This window comes from Sitodiplosis mosellana, unplaced genomic scaffold (genome assembly GCF_009176505.1).
Source record: "Sitodiplosis mosellana isolate CC-2019 unplaced genomic scaffold, AAFC_SMos_1.0 Smas_scaffold_21, whole genome shotgun sequence".
Classification (NCBI taxonomy): domain Eukaryota; kingdom Metazoa; phylum Arthropoda; class Insecta; order Diptera; family Cecidomyiidae; genus Sitodiplosis; species Sitodiplosis mosellana.
The window spans coordinates 1,550,048-1,571,099 of NW_022595263.1; the positions used below are offsets into that span (position 1 = coordinate 1,550,048).

The following is a 21,052-nucleotide window of genomic DNA, read 5'->3' on the forward strand; positions in this document are numbered from 1 at the left end:
TGTAATAATTCATTAAAATAATAAAACATATGTAAATCTATCGTTAGCTATATTTTTATTCCGAAAATCAACATCACAGTTGTCTACGTTAATAATATGTATAATTTTTGAATGTATGATTCAAAATGAAATCAAATCAAATGAAAAATTTACGTTTTTTCTAGAGAAAAAAAACAATATCAATTGAAACCAAAACTTTTTCTGAACAACCCTGTGCGTTACGTGCTAGTAATTTTGTTCAAATGTCAATCTTTTATTTAGTTCTTTGTTCAAATGGACATTTGCTTTCACAAAAACATTTATCTTTGTCTGTTTTCAAGAAGAAAAAAAATCATTTGATAAAAACTAAGATTGATTTTTTTGAATTGAATTTCAAACTCATTATTAAAATTGTTGATATTTCTTTTTCTGTTCATCAGATCTATTGTAAATTTTTCTTATAAAATGCATTAGGCACAATCTGGATTATTCAATAATTAAACTATATCTATTAAAAAGCCTTGTGTGATACTTTATCGATTTCATACGGATTGAAACCCTTATTTGCTGTTTCAAAATGAATTGCGATCTGTATTGTCCGCTTATTGCATATTTGTTGTAAGCAATGTAAAGTGAGTTGCAAATTTTATGCACAACAACATTAGACTAAATTTGAATTCAAATGAGAATAAAATATTATTTATTAGGCAACTGTTTGGTTTATCTTTATATTCTCACACGAAAAGGAAAATTTGCCGCCTTTTATATACTGTATATCTAAATTGTGTGTGTTTTTTATTGTTATGTGCTTTATTTGTTATGCAAATATGTGTTAAATGTGTTTTTGTGCAGCTTCGAGTTGGATTGAAGCATAAAAATTGGAATTCAAACAGTCATTTCAGTGATGTCCATATTCGCGAAGTTCTCTGTTTCCCAAAGGCAATGGTGGTCGATAGTTGTTAACCACTTTGCCCAAAATCTCGTCACAAGGACATTCATCATTCACATCGTAGCATCGCAGGTTGCGCATCAATTCAATTTGTTTGTGAGAAATTTCGATCGGTTCCTTCATAACCATCCAAATTACAGATTCTGAAAATGGTGGCGTCGTCAGCGAACCCAAATATGTCCAAAAGGCCTTATTTTCTGGTAGTAATTTTGCCGGATCGCATGGCTCAGTAAGTGTTACCTGTTTGTGGCATAATATTGAGCAAATATTTGAAGAAATTCAAATTTGGTAAATTTACCATGAATAGTTTAATACTTACGCGATCGCCTTTATGCATAACAAATGGCAAAAGTTTGGTAATTTTGTGCAATTCATCATGATGTTTACCAATCTGAAATTGATGTTAAATGCAATGATTCGTTTTCTCATTCATTTGTCTCTTTCAATCATGTACCTTCAAGAATGCGCCCAGAACAGCTAGACCGTCTGGATGCTTTGCAGCCTCGTTGAAAGTTGGGTATTTAGTTTGATTCCAATGCACCAAGTGTAGTTCCCCTGAGTAAGAAACTCCATCAACAGTGTGTTCAGATCCTTTGCCATCAGAGCAGCCCCAGTGACAATGAAATTGTTCAAGTTGAAAAACATCGGTATGCAATGGTCCTCCGCTTAATCTAGACCCTTCACCATTCACGTCGACTCTCCAACAGTAGCCAGGATTAACGAGGCTCTTTGTATTTGCTGGGACATAGCTCCAAGTTAACTTGGAGCTAAGAGTCGATCCACGAGTGGTTCTTTCTCGATTAATGTTGACCGGAGATTGTCTATGTCCAGAGGCCATAGGAAAAAGTTCTGGCCATTTTTCTGGTCCTAAAACAGAAACAACATCAAATGGAGTATTAACGAATGTGTATGTGTATACTATAGTATCCTAAATCAGATGAAAAACCTCTAGATTAGGTTAAAATGGACTGATGCTCCTGTGCGTGGATTTACCACTCAAAAAGAATGGTATCATTTTGAGTGACGCTTTGACGCTGCATTATCACTGGATACGAAGTTCAAAAGTGTTTTTCGCATTCACTATAGTGAAAATTTACTCGCAAAAAGGAAAAATATCGCGTCACGACTTTTAGACGGCAAAATGCTTGAAAACTTGATCTAAAATCAAAAGTCGTGACGCGATATTGTTCCTTATTGTGAGTAAATTTTCACAAATGTGAATGCGAAAAACACTTTTGAACTCCGTATCCAGTGATAATACAGTATCCTAGCGTCACCGTCTTCCCCCAGACCATCCTCTGTATACCCCCTTAGGAGGATGTGGTGGTAGATCTGACAATTTATCGAAATTTTGCAACCTATACCAAATTTTTATATTTTTGACTAGACTACATTTTAGGCATAGGGGCTGTTTTCGACTATTTGGGCCAAGACCTACAAATAACGTCCTGAGAAAATAGCATATCTTCTGTATATATATATGGTCGTGACGCCAAAACTGGCATTTTTGACATTCGGCTTGATATGCACAGTCTATGGAGCGTCGCTTGTCGGACTACCGTCCTCCGTGATATTCAATGAAAAACTTGAATATTTTAATTGAAAATGACAGTTGATAATTCATAACAAGTTCGTTGTATTCGATTTCTCAATTTTTAATAATAAAGCAAATTTGCGTACCAATCACGTTGATTGAAATTTTTCACAATATTTATTCGCTTTTATGAATTTAAAATGGTATTCCCATGTTCATTCGTTTGTCTAGATGAGTAGTGAAATGTGGTTTGATATTTTTTCTATTGTCGCTCAAGATTTCCGATTCAAATATTCATACCGAAAACGTATACAATATCCAAGTTTTAAAGGGTTCAAAACTGCAATCAAACATTTTACTTTTTGCCTATTAATAGACTTCATTTGATGTCAAAGCGGACATTGACCGAAAAAGCGTAAAAGGTCTTGAAAATAAGCGAAAGCCGTAAATATTTAATGAATTTCCATTATCGATTAAAGACTTCGACATTAAAGTACAAACAATGTTCAATTCGATAGCAAAAAAACAGAAACATGTAAACGTCGTATGTTTACATGCACCTGCACATTTGATTCTATACTTAGTTTTCGCTGGAGGATATGTTGGTTGAACCATGATTTGCAATTGTAGACATAAGTAGAAGTAAAGAAAGTGAAATTGGCTTACTACAGAAAACTTTCATTGAAGATTTGAGAACCTATTGACTCTATAGTCAAACAATGTGGAAAATATGCTCATGGTAAGGCGAAAAAACAACTTTGGAGCTAGTTGCATAACTGTTCATTGATAATTTATTAGAGCCATCCAATGTGGAAAAAGGCCGACAATAAAAACCAAACAAGAATTTTCCAGTATTAGTACACCGTTTGTGTTGTTAATTCGAAATATTTATTACATTGTTCCAGGCAGACAACGATTTTTCAGAAACTTGCCTATTTGAATCCACTAAACCACCCATTGACTATGATTTCATGCATAGATAAAGCTTTAAAAACAAAATTCATTCGAGAAATACACAGGAACTAAAAGTCTATGGCTTGCATTCTAGATTTAGTTATGGAAAATTGCTGATGCATCGTCAAGCGGAATAAATGTGTAGTGATTGATTTTGGTGTGCATCACAATAAAATATACGGTTATTTACTCAAACAATCAGTCCATGACTGACAAAATTAGAATGAAATGCATCATGAATGTATCTATTAAAAAAATATTCAATTATATGTTAGAGAGGTAATGATAAGAATCAAGTTAGAACGAAACACAATCCAGCAGTATAGTCACGTTCAAAAAGAAGTCTAGAAACAAAGAGAAGCTGCGTTGTACATGAACTTGCATTAATACGAAATAATTGTATTATGGGAACTTTGTTTTTGCGTCAAACTCAGGTTTCGTTTCAACGAAATACAATTCACTACTGAAACTACTGTATAAATTTGATGAGGCTGTTTTTCGCTTCTGCAAAAAAACGGTGTAAAAAATAAGTGCTTCTGCCCTATGGAAAATTTAGTAGAAGTATTTACCTCATAATCAAGGCGTAAAAGCAAATGACACAGAAGTCATTTCAAATGTTTGATGCTATCCATATACAATACTACTACAAAACGAAAAAAGCTTTAAAAATAGCGTTGATATTTCACATGCTTGTCGCGTTTAAATGGTTTCTAACCTGATAACGCATTTGAGCGACGTAATCTAAACCCATTCGTAGCCAGTGTCAAGATCGACACATGCAAATCGAAATGTATTTATGTAATGCATTCAATGTTAAAGTAACACGATTATATACAGGGCACGCGGGGGTATTGTTCGAGATATCAGCACTTTCATTTCCTTATCAATCGTACTAAATAACTCGAAACATATATATATATATATATATATATATATATATATATATATGTGTATGTTTCATTCGACGATGGCGTGAGTAAATGCGTGGATTGTGTTACAATCTTTTTCTGTTGATTGTCGTTCTCCTCTTATTTTAATAAAAAGAACAAGCATGAAAACATCAATTCAAACTGCGAGAACACGTGACTTCATACAATTTGATTGCACTAAAGTGAATGCTCATAAATATTGAGTAGCTGTTCGAGATATGAAAGTGGAGGCTTTTCAAAATGAATTAAACTCTTCAACATTGACCAGATGCTACAAGAGTCCCATCGACATTTGAAATATTATTCATATTCATTCGGAAAGGCTTTAATTTACGCTATCAACGAATAAATATGTATTTTTTGAAGCAATAAAAAAAGTGACCTAATATGAATATAACAGTGTTTACACTCACATTTCATTGGAAGAAATTAGAAAAAAAATTCATAAATTCTAAAGGAACTTATATTATGATTAAATAACTTCCGAATGTTTTGTTTTAATCAGATGCATAAATTTACAGATTTTCAGCAGAAATGTAATTTATTAGAAAATAATTCAAATGTATTCACTATTATATAATGCTATTGGAGTAGTTCAGGTAAATATTTACATGGATAGCAAACACTCACTTTTTATAAACTCATTTGGGATTATTTTCGAAAAGCCATTTTTTACACGCTCAATATTTGTTTTTTCTCCTTCTTCAAAGCTTATTTGAATGATGGCTCTAATGTATTCATTCTATCGATTTAGCAAACACTGGAGATGAGCAAAACCTCTCTATATAAACAATTCTTGTTTCGTAATCGATGCAAAATATTGTATGTAAACTCCGGAATGTCTTATAATATGGCATTTTTCTCCGTATATTTGCAATTTCAATGAACAATGAAGACCTAGGCATCCCACAAGGAAGTAATTGTTGTGAAAACAATAGCATGCACAGTTGTTGTTGTTTTTGCAATATGGCTAATATATTGTACTCTACTGAAATTGGTAAGCAACTGTATAAACATGATTAAGTCGTAGTTGCTCTTGAAAAAAAAAACTATTCCAATATTGAGATGAAAATGAAAATCTGATAAATTCGATCATATGTTCTAAATTACATGCTGAATACATGTAATTTATTTCCATAATGATATTAAGTGCGGAAGATACAGAATCGATATCAATCGAGATACAATATGGCATGGTGACCCTTGATTCTAGACAGAATAAGATACAAATGAAAATCACCTTGAATTTTAATGAAATCGTGTCAAAACCATTACCTTTTTCGACGACGTGTTTGAAATACATTGACAAATTTACATCTATGGAAGAACATTCGATGACTGTGTTTTGATTAATGACCTGTTGCATGCGACGGACCGTAATATATATTTTCTTCTGAATATAACGATTTAAAAACTCTGCAAAGTCAACAAATGAACCAACTCGCATGTCCAATGATAAATTAATGAAGACACAACATAGTCTGACATTTAAAAAAAAATTAAATTTCCTTCTTTAAAAAAATTTAGTATAGCTAAAGCAAACGTGCTAAATTATTGGATATTCTTTAGCGGAATCACTACTTACTTAGCACTATGAAATTTAACTTTAATATATTTGCTGATTCCCAGACATACAACCATTAAGATTTAAAACACGTCATTTATGGAATCTATAATATGGATTTTGTCGTTTTTTATCTGTGGATTTTGTTCAACCTCTGCAACCGACATTTTTTCATACTTCCAGCATATGATGAGAATAACAATTGTGTATTTGAATACAGAGAAAATAATTTAAGAAAACAATTCAACAAAAACTGTTCGACCAGAAATAATAGTAATGAACAGAAACATTAGTTTTTTTAATTGTCGGTCAGCACGGCAATTAAACTCCATGGAAAAAATTAACTGCAAGTGTGCAATTGGAAATATTACATTGGCAAGCTTGACTATGTCTTCTATAAATTGATATTGTGACAGCAATTCCAATGGATTAATTACAATTCCCAAATTGTTTGCAAGAGAAATGATAGAAGCTTAATCGTTCAATTTTATTTCTCAACTTTCTGAGGAACTTAATAATGTTCGTTTCTTCATTTAGTTGCAAGCTCATCGATTCGATAGAAATACATGCTACACTCTTTCAAAAACCGGTTTAAGCAATAATGAGAAGGGGCGCAGCACGTGATTGTCAATAGTGCTATCAACATCTCTATAGAACTGTTCCGCCATATATTCGTACGATAAAAGATAAAATTACAAAGCAATAAACGTGAATCAGTCATAATATGAACGGAAAATTTTGTGATGAATTGTACAATATATGCTACTACATATATCATCTATTTATCAAATACAAAACAGCCCGTAAACATTGTCCCATTAAAGCAGAAGATAAATCGAAATTTCGATATAGAATAGTCAACAAATTGGTCACACTTGCAACGCGTTTTTTGTCTATACGATAAATACAGTATATCGTGGTATTGACATATGTCAGAGCTAGCTTTCCAAATGCTGTGCGAAGTAATGTCACTTATTTTAACGAATATTCTTTTCTAAATTGGTTCATAATATTTATTTAAAGAATTTTTTTCGAGTCGAGTAAGCACATGTGCAACAGTTCAGCTGAAAGTTGCCTTTATAGCGTTCAAACAATTTGACGACGAATTCTCAATGGCATTCTAATTATAGATATTCATATACGTTCGCGTTTTTGTTCAACAAATTTTCCTTTTTTCCACAGTTAGGAGTGCGTTCAGTGTTACGCATTTATAAGTATATCCATCGTATGTACTTGCGCGGACTTAAGCCGGGAAAGGAGACCATAAGTTTGGGGGCGAAGTGATTGCATAAGACGAAGGAGCTGGTTTGAAGATACTCTTCATCTTTTTCTATGTATGTTAATTTTATTGAATAGTTTTATTTTGGCAAAGAAACAATTGTGTATGATACAATCTCACACAAGATGACTCTGATGCGAATCTCTAACGCACAGTGCATACTAGCCGAAATGTTTAAGTGTGACCAATTGTATTTGTTGCGAAATTTAAGCAATTTAGACAGATAAAAACTAATAAAACTGCTCAATTGGTCATCGTACAATCATCAGTCATGTTTGGAACCAGCCAATCAAAGTTCAAACAAAAAACCAGTTTTACTCTCACTTTTGCATGATTTTAATTTTATTGTCTCAAACTAGTTAGGTATCAACTGAAAGATGAAAATCAATTTTATACAACTTGTTCAAGTGCTATTTGGTTTACGATTGAAATGTATTAATCGAATAATAAAAATCATGTTCTTGTTAAAGTGTGTTTGTGAGCAATGCCACCAATTCTGAAAAAAAACGAGATGAAATGTACATTTAAAGAAAATTGTATAAGTTACAACGATAGATTGCTTTGGTCACGAGACGGAGAAGACCCAATGCATCTAATTTTAAACAATAACAGGTTTAATCTGGAGTTAGTGTTTGCACATATAACCCACATCAATGCAGTTCACCGCTTCAATTTCCTTCATAGAACCTCATTAAAACGCGTTAACATTATTTATTATTTCCGCTTGAGAGCACGTGAACCAATTTCGATTCAAACCGTTTATATTTATATGTACTATGCTAGCACATTTAACAGATTCAACCTTTTAATAGTGGCATTTGTGTCATATATGCCATCTATAGATGGCGGTTTAGTCATTAGTTAATCAATATCTAGCGAAAAGTGATGTTCCTAATTAAGCGGTATCGTTTCAGTTGCGTAGAATTTTTCCATCCTATCATCACGGTTGCCGTGCAAGTATTGCAATCGACAAAATGGGATCGGTACATTTGAAGTCAGAATTAGACAGAACAATGAAAACAAATAAATGTGTTGGCGTAATTGCATTCATTGTATTCAATCGTGTGGAGAATGTTTTGTAACATTCGTTCAACAACATTAACCGATGTCACGTGTTCACAATTGATATTCGCTTTCCTTTTTGTATGATGAAGCCGGAATGTATATGTAATGCGGAGTATTCAACGAGTTTTCAAAATAACACGGTCGCAGACACAACAAACTCAGAACAAATTGCATGAAATGTGATATTTGTGATAGTTGAAGGCTATAATCACATGTTTCCCTAAGCTTTCTTCGCATTTTGCGTTCGGTTTTTCTTCTGATGCCATTATATTCTATCTGACAACGAGCAATCTATAAATCAACATACGTCAATTGTGTTCAGCAATCAGACAATACTAGAGTCTGAGTGCAGTATGCACATTGTTATTTTATTGTTGTTTGTGAACTATGAGGAAATTTCCGTACATTTTGTTGGTTCGAAATATAAAAGTTCAATCGAGATCTCGACACATTGTCGAACAAATATTGAACTAGACATGATGAATAATGAACTCGTGACTCTGAAATGAATGATAACAAGTTAACTAAGTAGCAACAGGTAGTATGACATTTATTCATTTATGTATGTTTTTTGCTGCATTTTACTGGAAAAAAGAAGAATTTAATGGCTAAAGTTAACATTTTAATCACGTGCGTATTTACAATATTTGAGTTACATTGAATGCAAAAGAAATCTGTAGATAAGCAACACATTGAAAACGTCATCTAAAGAGCGTTTGCTTTCTGTTAATCATTATATATCAGTCAGCCAGTCACCAAATGCAAATGGCAAGAAAACCATAAATTTCATCGGTTATACCGTAATATGTATTTACACCGAACACATGCAAAAGACTGCATGGCTACCATATACCGTGTAGCTATTATTTAAATGCAGTCACTTGTGTGACACAACATACGGCTTGGCTGCTGCTTCCATTGAAATCGGCCTTTTTATCCATTTCTTTAATTTGCTTCCATCAGATATCTCGTGAAAGATATAAAATTCATAAGGCGATAGCATGAATGAAAATGCGGCAGAAAAAATCAGCAAAAGCTTTTAATGTTTCAAACGCTTCGGATGGATGGCGCTGACAGAAGCTCTCTGAAGCACATTAGAAGTGGTGAATGTGATTATGACAGATAATATTTGTGTTTACGTTTAGAAACGTTGACTGTCAAAGTAGAGAATGTTCTGTCAATATAAACCAAAATACCAACATGGCGGGTTAAAATGCTGTCATGGCGGATAACTTTCTCATTTAACTACACATGAAAATATCTCAAAAACGGCTGGGAAAATCGGCAAAATGGACCGTGGTGTCACTCCCTAAAGGGAGTGCAGACACCCGGCTGCTTTGATGGCCCAAAGTTCAAATCCGGTGGATTTGAGCTCATCCATGGGTTCTCGGGATTTGGCCTGATCCCAGCACTTGCCCTGTGGTGAAATTCCATACAAAACATGAGTGTGACTTGTAAAGATGCTCACAGGAAAGGAAAAGCTGGGTGTCTACACTCCCTACAGGGAGTTACACCACGGTCCATTTTGCCGATTTTCCCAGCCGTTTTCGAGATATTTCGATGTGTAAATATTTATTCTGGTTACCATTTTTTTAATGAACAAATGCTAGTCAATTTAACAACTAATGACCTTTGGTTTTGAAATGACGTCGTTTATTCCATGGACACATAAATGTCAGATGTATCAAGAGATAATATCTTATTCATGTTTCTAGAACAAAAAGTTCATTTATTTCACGCCGCCGATATTGAAATTAGTGAAATGCTTTTAGCCAGTATCGGATATTTTTTCGGAATAAACATAGTTTATGAACTAAGAATTATGTAGTATATATGATAAATGTACATCTGCTGACAGGCTTGGATGTAATTTTTTTCCAAGCCTTATGCAATGTAAAGACACTGACTTTTAGACAGATAGTGTGTTGAAAAACAGGAGTCAGAACGTTACGTGTACATATATTTATCAAAAAAGTAGTGTTGGTACCTGCGGCGTGCAAAGCAAATATGCCACCCCAAAATCAAAATTTGATGAGCAAAAAAATGGTCTTCACTTTGAAAATCAATTCTATCTAATGTACACTTGCTCTCAAATTTTTGAAAATTTTCACTTCACCAGCAATTTTGCAGTCCTCAGCAAAATGCCGCCCGAAACAATTGCTTCGCCATAGGGTTTAAAAACGCGTTATATTTTCCAGTGTTTCGAAAAAACGTTATTTTAAAGAGCCGTTTAATAACGCTCAAAAACGTTATTTTCGTTTTTTCTCGTTATTTCTGCGGTATTTTGAAGTGTCAAAATAAAACACTACAGAAAAATAACGTTTTTTTATCACCGTTTGCGGTATTTGTCGAAACTTTTGTAAACCCTACTTCGCCAGCGTCGTGCTTTGCACGCTATCGGTTGATGCATATTATGGACTTGAATATTTTTCGGTAAATACGACAGCGGAAAAATTGAATCTTACTTTCTTTATTTCAATCTTCAAGCCGTGAAACTCTTTTAAATCACTGGGGACGAATAACAACTTATATATTTCTTGAACTTTCGCATTTTTTTATTTCATTCCGTCCATATCAGTTTTGATTATGCAGTTGGTAGAATTTATGTTCTTCCAATCGATGGTCAGAGCTTTTCATAAGTTCAGTAGATGTTTTAAACTTAATTGAACACAATGTAGTGGTATCAAAGAGGCGAATATTCATAAAAAACAATGTGTCCAAAACGCATAAATACGGCATCGCATAAGGCAGTTATCGCATAAATATCGCGCGATAATTTTCTGCTTGCGTTGCCGCAATATACGATATTTCAATAGCCGTCTTACGACACACGTTCGAATTGCTTTACACATATAACGAAGCGAACGCAAGCGAGCGTCGCAAGATGACGGCCATTGAAATATCGTATATTGCGGCAACGCAAGCAGAAAATTATCGCGCGATATTTATGCGATAACTGCCTTATGCGATGCCGTATTTATGCGTTTTGGACACATTGATAAAAAAACTTACATTGTAAGTAATAAATATATTTCCAGTTGATATCCTATCAGATCTCAGTATTAATTGAAAAAAGATCACAACTTCCTCAAGTTTTTTCCTCAAAAAACCAAATTTAAGGAAATATGTGATTTTTATATTGAAACAAGATTACCTCTATCAGTGACGGTATTTTTCTTAGAACGATTAGTTGCCAGACAAATAAAGCAAAAAAGCAAATCACGCGTTTGGTTCCACTTGCAACAAATGTGCCTTCCTGGATAGGATTTACCCATGGATTATTTTAAGGATTTTTTGGAACGGACCAGAATTTCGAAAAAATACAAGGGGTGTTTTTTTGAATATTGTGCGAACGAAGTTTATTTGAAGTGTCAAAAATATTAGGATCCAGTGATTATTTAAACAAATGTCGGTTAATCACGATATTGGCCCTTTAACAGTTAAACTAGTAAATTCAAACATATTTAAGATGGTTAAAAAGTTAAAATTAGGCGAGCGTAGCGAGCCGAAAATTGTTATTCAACTACAATTAGTCCAGCGTTGTCATATGGTTGATGCATTTCCATAAAGATAAAATCTGAATCTACTGAAGCGTAGGCCCATCTTAGATGCTCGAAGCATGTCGCTTTCGAATGATATATTAATCAAATAAATAATTTCAAGGCTTTTGGAAATGCCAATATGCCAAAGATGACCGATTTTTGAATTGTGAAGCTTGTTTTGATTGTCAAAAACGACCAGACCAAAATTTCATCATGTCTTACAAATGGCCAAATTATTATTTGTGTAGTGTTTTAAGCGCTCTAAACGATGACATGTTGAACTTAGTACTGGACACAGTGATACACGTTTTTCTGCTTATTTAACGTATAAGAACGCCACAACAAGAATTACTGTTTTTTAGAAGAACATTTTAGAATTTATAAACAAGTCCGGTGTTCGGCAGATTCATAAAAAGCGAACAATCAACACATGAAAGTGTGCAGTCGATGATAGCTGATTGCATATTGCAATAAGAATATTTGCAATAATCAGCAGAATATGTTTGCTCAGAGCCGTAACCAGAACGTAATGCTTGGGAATGCTGAGCATCCAAAAAAAAAACAAAATTTCCAGATAAACTATAACAAAACCATATTTCCAGATAAAAATATTTATTGAATAAAGTGCGAACAATGATTGTTATGATTATTATGTTTTCTTAAAGAATATTAATTTTACGTTGCTTTTCATCAAAAAAATACTTAAGAATACGTTCATTTGGAATTGCGTGTAAATATTTATTTTCAAAGGCCAAAAATGAAAGATCGTACATTCGTTGCTCACTCATTGACATACGTTTGATTGTTTGTATTCGCGACAAACACGAAAAAGATGACTCACTTATAGCCTAGAGGGATTTCTCACGAAAAAAATGGATTAATTCTTATAAATTTTGAAAAATTTCTTCAATTCGGTCCGATTCGATCAATTTTTGTCTATTCGTGTAGATAAATGTACATTTACACTGGGCTTTTGAATTATGCTTCAATGAAATTGTTCTGGAAGTGGGTTTTGGTGGATCTCAAGGATCGTTCAGAACTGTTCCCGGTTCTGGAAGTGGATCTTCAGGATGGGCCAGGGCAATGTCAAACCGGATCTGGCCCATCCTGAGGATCCTCCAAAACCCACTTCCAGAACACCTTTATTCAAGCAAAATCCTCATTTCAGTACATTTTTAAACAATTTCAATAAAAAAGAAGAAATAATAGAAATTTTTACACATTTTCTCAAACTTTTTGTGTGAGAAATCCCCCTAGCTTATAGCTGTGCTCTATCCAAACGTTTCGACCATGCAGAAACAATCATAAACATCGGGAATCGCGATACGAATTTTATATAATTCTTCTAAGACATTAAATTTATAGTCTGGATCATTTTGTTTTGACTTTGCTTCCTCTCTCTGTAAATATTGTTTGGCTACGTTGATGCTGCTCTCATCAGGCAAATTTACACCAAGGGGTAGAAGTGGCTTCATTTTGATCAAATCCATTTCATATGCTGTGCTCAATGCTAACAATATTTCATTGTTTTCTTCAAAACGTCGTTCCATTTCAGAAAGAATTTTCTGAATAGTTTTGATTGAACGCATTTTCTACCTCTTTTCGCGGCTCATCTTTGGTGCTCAAACCCGAAATGTAATCATTTAAATATTGTGGTAGTCGATATTCGCCACTTTATCTCGTTCACTTGCATTATCAGAGACTGGTTGATCACTGTTTGAAGCTATTTCTGGAGCGTTATTTCGTGATAATATGTCTGAAGCACTTGAAGTCGAAGCGGATTCAACGGCGGCATTTGCTATTAATAATATATTTTTATCACATAAAGTCAAAATTACATTTGAATCACTACAATTTAAGTCCTACATACCATTTCTCTGGAAGAGACCAACAATAGTCTCTTGTTTTAATTTTTTATTCATTTCGAACACAATGTTTGCAATTCAACAATTGAAACTCAAATGAAGTTCGCTCAATTTTCGGCAGCAGCCAGAACGCCGATCGATTATGATTAATCATGAGCAAGCGATTGTATTCATTAAGTCATATACCGTTAAAACAGTTGACATAATGCATTGAATTGCAAACACAGAATTCTTTGAAATTTTTTAAGCAGTTTGTTTATCAGCTGATTGAACTGTTGATCGCAAATCTGCTGACGCGACAATATTGCGATTATGTAAATACATGGAAGATAAGCCACAGTACATTGTGTGAACAATCCAAATGGCATGAGCGAGTCTTGATTTCTTTTTCCATATGGTGATCTCACTGCGACAACGTAAGCTTCATACTCACAACAGAAAAAAGTGGCATAAGTTAAGAAGAAGAAGAATTGCACGGTGTATACTGTAGTTAACGTTGTCGCAGTGAGACGTCGCTAGCAGCAGTCATTTGACGGCTTTAATGTAAAGTAATACATGAAATCGAGGCTTGGGCATGAGACTAAACAATAGTGAGTGAACGATATATTGTACATTGCATTTTGGATATAGCTTGCTTCTTGCTCTTGAAATTATAATAATCGACTGGTTGTTCTTATTATTGATAGCTGAGCTAATTTCATTTGAATTTTGCATATAAATTGTAGAATAATACAATTTTTTTCTGAGTCGAGCATGCTTCGGGCATGCTCAGGCAATTTTTGGGCATGCTGAGCATACTCCGCACCACTCTGGATACGGCTCTGTGTTTGCTATTTCGCTGTCTACCAATATGTCGAAATTTAACTCGTTCTCTACCAAGTGTTCGAAAAATTAAAACATTTATATGGGAAATAAAGTGTTCGGAAAAAATGGTTTAAATTCAGTCATTCTGAAAGAATAAATTTCGAAAAAATGCTTAGGAAAAGGTCAAAACATGATCAAACAAATGAAGACTTACGGACCATTTTCCGATTTAGAGCGGATCATTTGACTTTTACAACGGACCATTTGGGCAAGAACGGACTACCTAAGATTTAGAAAATTGCCACATTCAAAAGCAGAAAATTGGACATATTTGTACTAAAATACTCTAAAAATATTGCCTCGTTTCTATGTGGAATAAAGATTGATAAATTTCCATGTAGTTATTGATTTTAGTGTGATTCTTGTCTACATTCTTGACTCCTAATCAAAATTCCATTACTTCCGCCCTATTTGGATCCTATCATCTCATTTACGCGCCATTATCTATATAATATCGAAATGGAATATTTGGTCGTATTCTAATTTTGAAAATTATGATAATGATGATGAATTCCAATCACTTTGATCTCTTGTTCATTCAATTATAAGTTCAACGAATTCAATAAAAAAAAACTCTAGGTATGGACTCATTAACATTTTGTTGAAAATACCTTAAGCTGTTAATATGATACGTGCTTCATCCTGCTGCTAAGATATTGTCGAAAAATAAAATCTTTCATACACGCTATCACTGATTGCAATATTTTTACGCACTCAAAATATGTATGGCATTGTAAAAGAAATTACCATACTACACAAAAAATTGTATTATAATATACACATTTTAATACCAGTAAAGTCTGGATAATTCCTAAAATTATTGTTATTAAATAGGCGATGCGCACATTGATAGCATACTAAAAATAGATAGCTAAAGTAAGTATACGACAAAATGCGCATTGATCATATTATGATGAGTTTCCGCCAAATTATAGTGGAAGGTATTTTATTCCACTTGCTTCATATATTTACTCTTGTTTGGTGGTATGTCGACGAGCAAACGTGTGCCCACAGAATAGTACTATGATTACTACATCGTACAGTTTTTGATAGTAGAAAAGCTGTGGACGTAACTAAAGTTCACGTTAAAATTAGCCATTCCATTCCTTTCGACCGTATTCAGCTGGATTTTTATTGATTAAATCAAACTTGCTTGAAAACATTGGATTCTTTGTGAAGACTTTTCTTTTTACGCTAATTAATTTGTGTCACGCCTACTATCGACACCAATCCTGGACACCTAGTGGAAATGAAGTAATTACAATCCATTTTCAGGGGTTATTTCCATTCGCCAATAATTGTCATTAATTTCCAATCTATTGAAGAAGGCGAAAAATTCGACCATATAAAGGAACTTTGCTATGTGTGCACACAAAATCCATTGAATGGTACGTATATTCGCAAATATATGATTGGTATTGGTTGCTAATTGAAGATTTCATTGTACTACAGTCGCTGTCGCTTAAGAGTCAAGTTGGGATTGGCACAAAGAGTGTTAAATTACGTATGGTGATAAAATTATAGGTGACGCGTTCGGAAACACGTGATATCTTCAATGAATGAATGAGTCAATTTACTGCGTCTTACAACAACAATGCTAGATACGAATTTCCTTTGAAATGTATCATGTAAAATGTAAAATCAACTTATTCATGCTATTATACGATGTTAATTAAATCCATTATGAATTTTGTTTGTTGAATGGATGACAAAATGAATATCAAATGTTTGTGCTGCAATTTATAGATGTGGAGTAAATTTTTCCATGTGAGTGAAGTCATGTGCACTCACTTAAATGTTTATTAACTGTTTATTTACTATTTATTCCCTTCATATCATTTGTGTTTCTGTAAAGTACAACGTTTTCACAATATTTTCAATACATTTTATTTTTAGCCAAAAACTGAAGATATCCGTCAACTGACTCAATCTGAGATGATTAATTATGGTTATCCAATGGATAATATCCATAGTATCTGTGACTGACCAGTTAACGTATGAGTGTTTCAGAAAATTTTTCACAAAATTCCACCTGGATTCGATAGTTGAGCTCAAATGATGACGATTGGTACAAATATAACTTCCCCCAGTTCACAGGGCGGTTCCCCAGGAGCCCCCAAAGTATGAAAAATCGGCGATTTTCGAAAATCTAATTTTTAAACGGCTGGGAATTTTGCTATACTCTAACATAAACATTGCTGAACATGTCACCCCAAAAAACCACCCCTTTGAGTTTTAGGGTGACTTAAAATTGACCTATTTTCAAGAGTGGTTTTTATATTGAAGGGGTGGTTTTTTTGGGGTGACTTGTTCAGCAATGTTTCTTAGCTTGTCAAGATCTACATCTTTGCCGAAGAGAGAATAGCAAAATTCCCAGCCGTTTAAAAGTTAGATTTTCGAAAATCGCCGATTTTTCATACTTTGGGGGCTCCTGGGGAACCGCCCTGTGAACTGGGGGAAGTTATATTTGTACCAATCGTCATCATTTGAGCTCAACTATCGAATCCAGGTGGAATTTTGTGAAAAAATTTCTGAAACACTCATACGTTTACTGGTGAGGGTGAAATTGCCAAAATTGATTAGATAGATAAGTTGATAAGTTATCTAGTCTCATGGAGCTTTAAAGATTATACAAGTTTCGTATGTAGTTGTATATGTGTATAATTATGAAATTGATTATTCACATTTTCATGAAACATTCCCGCCTTTGGGAGATATCTATTTTTTTTCAATGCTATCTACAATATGAAACAAATTCTATCGTAGATCAAATATTAGATGTTTTGGCTGTAAGTAAACAATTTTGTTGCTCCTACTAAAACGTGATTATTTGCTTAACAATCAAGTGTCTGAAGTCTCGTGATGAGTTGCGTCATAAATCGTTCTAAGGTACTCTTAGAATCACTTTAGGATTTCTATATGTCTTAGTTGTCAAGCTTCTTTCACTCTTCAAACCAATAAATTTTTGGGAAACATTTCAACAACGAAAAATGTTTTATATTCAGATATATCACAAAAAAGGAATTTATTCCTTATTTGTATAAATGATATCGAAAATATACATTGTTTTGATGGAAGAAATTGGTTCGATTGTTCAAATTCCAAATTACATTTTAAGTTCTTAGGCATGCTGAGAGGCAGAATACATTATGATTTTGTTCCATTTGTATTGCTTTTTTTAATTTCAGGCACGATTTACACCGTTGGCAGAATAAACCGCAATTTACTCGGTTTACTATATTATTTTGATTAGAATATAAACGTCCGGTATAGAGAAAAAAATGCGTAGCTGGAGGTCGTAGCGAATAAAGCTGGGCACATGCAATGGAGTTCACGCACCGTTCATGTCAATCAAATTATGTACTTGGTGATCGTAATTTAGAATTGATATCAATTCATTATATATTGATCACACAATATTCATCGATTCAAAGGATACTCTAATGACTCTTCGTGATTCCTTATCATTTGTTTCGGTTATAATTGAACATTTTTCGGCAGTTTTTAAGAAAGTGACACATTGATTGACACTTCAATATAAACATCACTAATCGATTAGATTACACGACAGTTCTATTCCAAATTATTGTTCATTATTATATGAAGATCATGCATTTAATTACATGGACATCATAGATGAGATGATTTTTTTGCTGCCAATAAAATGACGATGGCGATTTCGTCCATAATTAATAATGCCTTAGGAAAACCAATCAAGCTTGTATCATATAGGAACATATATATTCATCCACATCAAAATATTCCACCAGAATTACAAATCAAATGTAATTGCTGTTCAATACTTGAGTTGCACAATGATTTTATCTAATATTCTGTTTTTTATCAATTTGTAGCCACTAATGACAAGAATGAAATGCGACTTATTTGAAAACGTGCGACTGCCACAAATATTTATAGACGTACCCAATGACTTTTGGGGAAGTCATTTTTTGTTGAAAATACAATTGCGGTTTTTCATTTTAGGAAGCACTTTTGTTAATAAATAAATATACGCTGCTATATATTCTGTGGTTAAGTTGTGTGATCGGCAGCCAACAATAATAAACAATAAATGTTATTGCCACATTGGTTTTGCTGCTTGTTGATTGACTTTCCAGATACTTTAAATTACAACGCAAACAACTGACGGTTAAATAGCGTTGCGCTTGAGGGTGACTCGCTCAGAACGAAACACTAGAATGACTTCGTTTGAAAATAATCTATAAATTTGATACTTCTGAAGCGAATCCGAAGTGTGAAAAAGAGCATCGGAACTGTTGGGGCGAGATTTTCCAGTTGAAATGTTGTCAGTTATCTCTGTTTTTATCTTTTCAAATGATTAGAATTAAATCATCAGAAATTTGGCGCTCATGGGTACAAATTAGATAAGGTGTTCACCTTTGTGTAAATTTTTATTATTTCCAATTTGAATGTTCATAGTTGAGATGTTTTTTTTTTTCAAAATTCTTCACATTTCATGCATCTCAATTATGGAGTACATTGAGGGACTATTGCAGGTTGGAGGTAAGCAAGAAGATTTCTCGTAAAAATCAATTGAATTGTTGCGTCATATATACTTGATGATATGTGTATAACGCGAAATTCTATTTTTGTGATGATTTAAATCAATTTCTCCATGACCGTCACAAAGGTTATGCGACATTGGGTTCATCAAAATCTGTATTTTTGGTACTTTATATATTTTTGTAATTCAGATACGAAAAATATTGGAAAAGAACGTGTTTAAACATTCTACTGCAAACGAGCTAAAATTTTACGAATTTCGTGGAATGTCTTATAAAATTATCAAAAATTTTATGGAGTACGTTTATGGAGTTTACGTTCATCTAGAAAAGAAACGAGATTTTTGAAATCGTGTTAACAATATGCTTATCTAGCATGTGTCTCGGTATATTTAATATTTTATCATGATTTTGATAGCCGGTAAATGGAAAGCCATGTTCAAAAATGAACTAAAAAAATCTAGAAATAAAATAGCGAAGTTTGGCCCATAATGTGGTACCAACGATGAGGTGACGACATGAAAATGAAATGTTTTCATAGTATTTGAACACTTGAATGATGTCAACGAGATGAAGTCTCTGACTTTCTAAAACCGACACTTTGCACTCTCATCGGTTCATTTTGTTTTCAATTCGGTAATCCAAACAAAATATGTCAACCGTTTTGCCAATGGAACTAAATTGGTAAACGCATGTCAAAATAGAAAATCGTCTAATTGGTATTCATTGCACAGTTGCGAAATTGCGTTATAAACTCAGGCGAACGAAAATAAAGACGATAAAGCAAAACAAAATTGTGGACACATTTGACATTGAAAGTGTCTGTTAAAAAAACGAGTTTCAAAATGAACGTTCTTGCACCGCACAAAATAAATGAAAAACAAAGATTACTTACCATTATGTGAGTGATAGCCCCAATGAGTAGACATTGCAAATGAGATACGATACCGTTTGAATGAAAAATAGCAAAAAAAATGTGTAAACACAGAAAATATATTGATTATTGCTTTGATGAATTGAATTGAGCCGAAGACTGAAGTGTTACTCTTGCTATTTTTTATAACATAGACTGTATGCGAAGAAATTCAGAATTTCACAATCCACTTGAATGCTGGTTGTTTTATTTTACTTGATTGCACAGCAAACCGTTCAAAAATGTCAATACACTCAGTTGCTTATTTTTATTTATGTTTTTCTTAACATGGTTTCAAAAATGGTAATGAAATTCAATTTGGTCGATCATTTAACTCTCCAATGTTTATTTTAAATTCTCAGTTTTAAAATGTTAATCAAGAAAAAATAAAAAAGTTGTTGTTTGTTGAAACGCACAAGACGGACAGCGTCTGATTCATCGGAGTCTTTCGAGTAAACTGATCGCTTTAGTGGCGAAATGTAACGTTACTCGGTTTATATGCTGATATAATTTCAAACTACTACACATTTACGACAATGTGCGTGTAAAAGGTTGCGAATCCATAAAGCCTGTACGGCTTCACATTGAACATGCATACTCTACAACGCGACAGCAATAAGTGCCTCTCTTTCTGACAACCACCATTTTCTTGCTTGCCCTTTTCTCTTGAAAAAACTTATCCGCTGCTTCAGAATGTTTTATGTTTACGTTTTTTTGTGAACGAACGTGTTCGGCTCGTGCTCGTGTTCAACACAGCGGCGACGTCTTCCATAAACAAACGACTGTTAACGCACACGCCGCACAATGGGAGACCAATACACATGCAAGGTGCTATTTCTGTAACCATATACTTCATTTGAACAGCTGAAAATGTATAGGATCCAGTATCCAAAGCAAAACTTGCATCTATATTTTAAATATATATATATATATATATATATATATGTTGTATGTGTTTGTAATTACACCATGACGCTTACGATAGACACATACAGTCACCGAAAAAATCTGTGTTTTTTTTTATTTTGAATCATACAAGTGACTGTTAGACATCTTTGGAGAAGGCAAATGCTTTCTATTCAATTGAGTATT

The 21,052-nt window shown here is 33.5% G+C and overlaps 1 protein-coding gene and 1 long non-coding RNA gene across 2 annotated transcripts; both read right to left on the reverse strand.

Moving 5' to 3' along the window:
- Nucleotides 1-38: 38 nt before the first annotated feature.
- On the reverse strand, nucleotides 39-20,430 carry LOC129568669 (carbonic anhydrase). Its single transcript, XM_055446851.1, has 4 exons — nucleotides 19,943-20,430; nucleotides 1,383-1,795; nucleotides 1,248-1,319; nucleotides 39-1,168 (listed from the first exon to the last, which is right to left on the reverse strand). The coding sequence occupies exons 1-4, from the start codon at nucleotides 19,974-19,976 to the stop codon at nucleotides 878-880; spliced, it is 810 nt and encodes a 269-aa protein (XP_055302826.1). The 5' UTR covers nucleotides 19,977-20,430; the 3' UTR covers nucleotides 39-877.
- On the reverse strand, nucleotides 12,391-15,170 carry LOC129568670 (uncharacterized). Its single transcript, XR_008687975.1, has 2 exons — nucleotides 13,666-15,170; nucleotides 12,391-13,593 (listed from the first exon to the last, which is right to left on the reverse strand). It is a non-coding gene; the product is annotated as an uncharacterized LOC129568670 (long non-coding RNA).
- Nucleotides 20,431-21,052: the final 622 nt, after the last annotated feature.

Coding starts and splice junctions, on each gene's coding strand:
- LOC129568669 (XM_055446851.1), bottom strand. CDS start 19,976: ATGTCTACTCATTGGGGCTATCACTCACATAATG. Junction 1,796..19,942: donor GGGCTATCACTCACATAATG/GTAAGTAATCTT, acceptor TTTCTGTTTTAG/GACCAGAAAAATGGCCAGAA. Junction 1,320..1,382: donor TTCTGGGCGCATTCTTGAAG/GTACATGATTGA, acceptor CATCAATTTCAG/ATTGGTAAACATCATGATGA.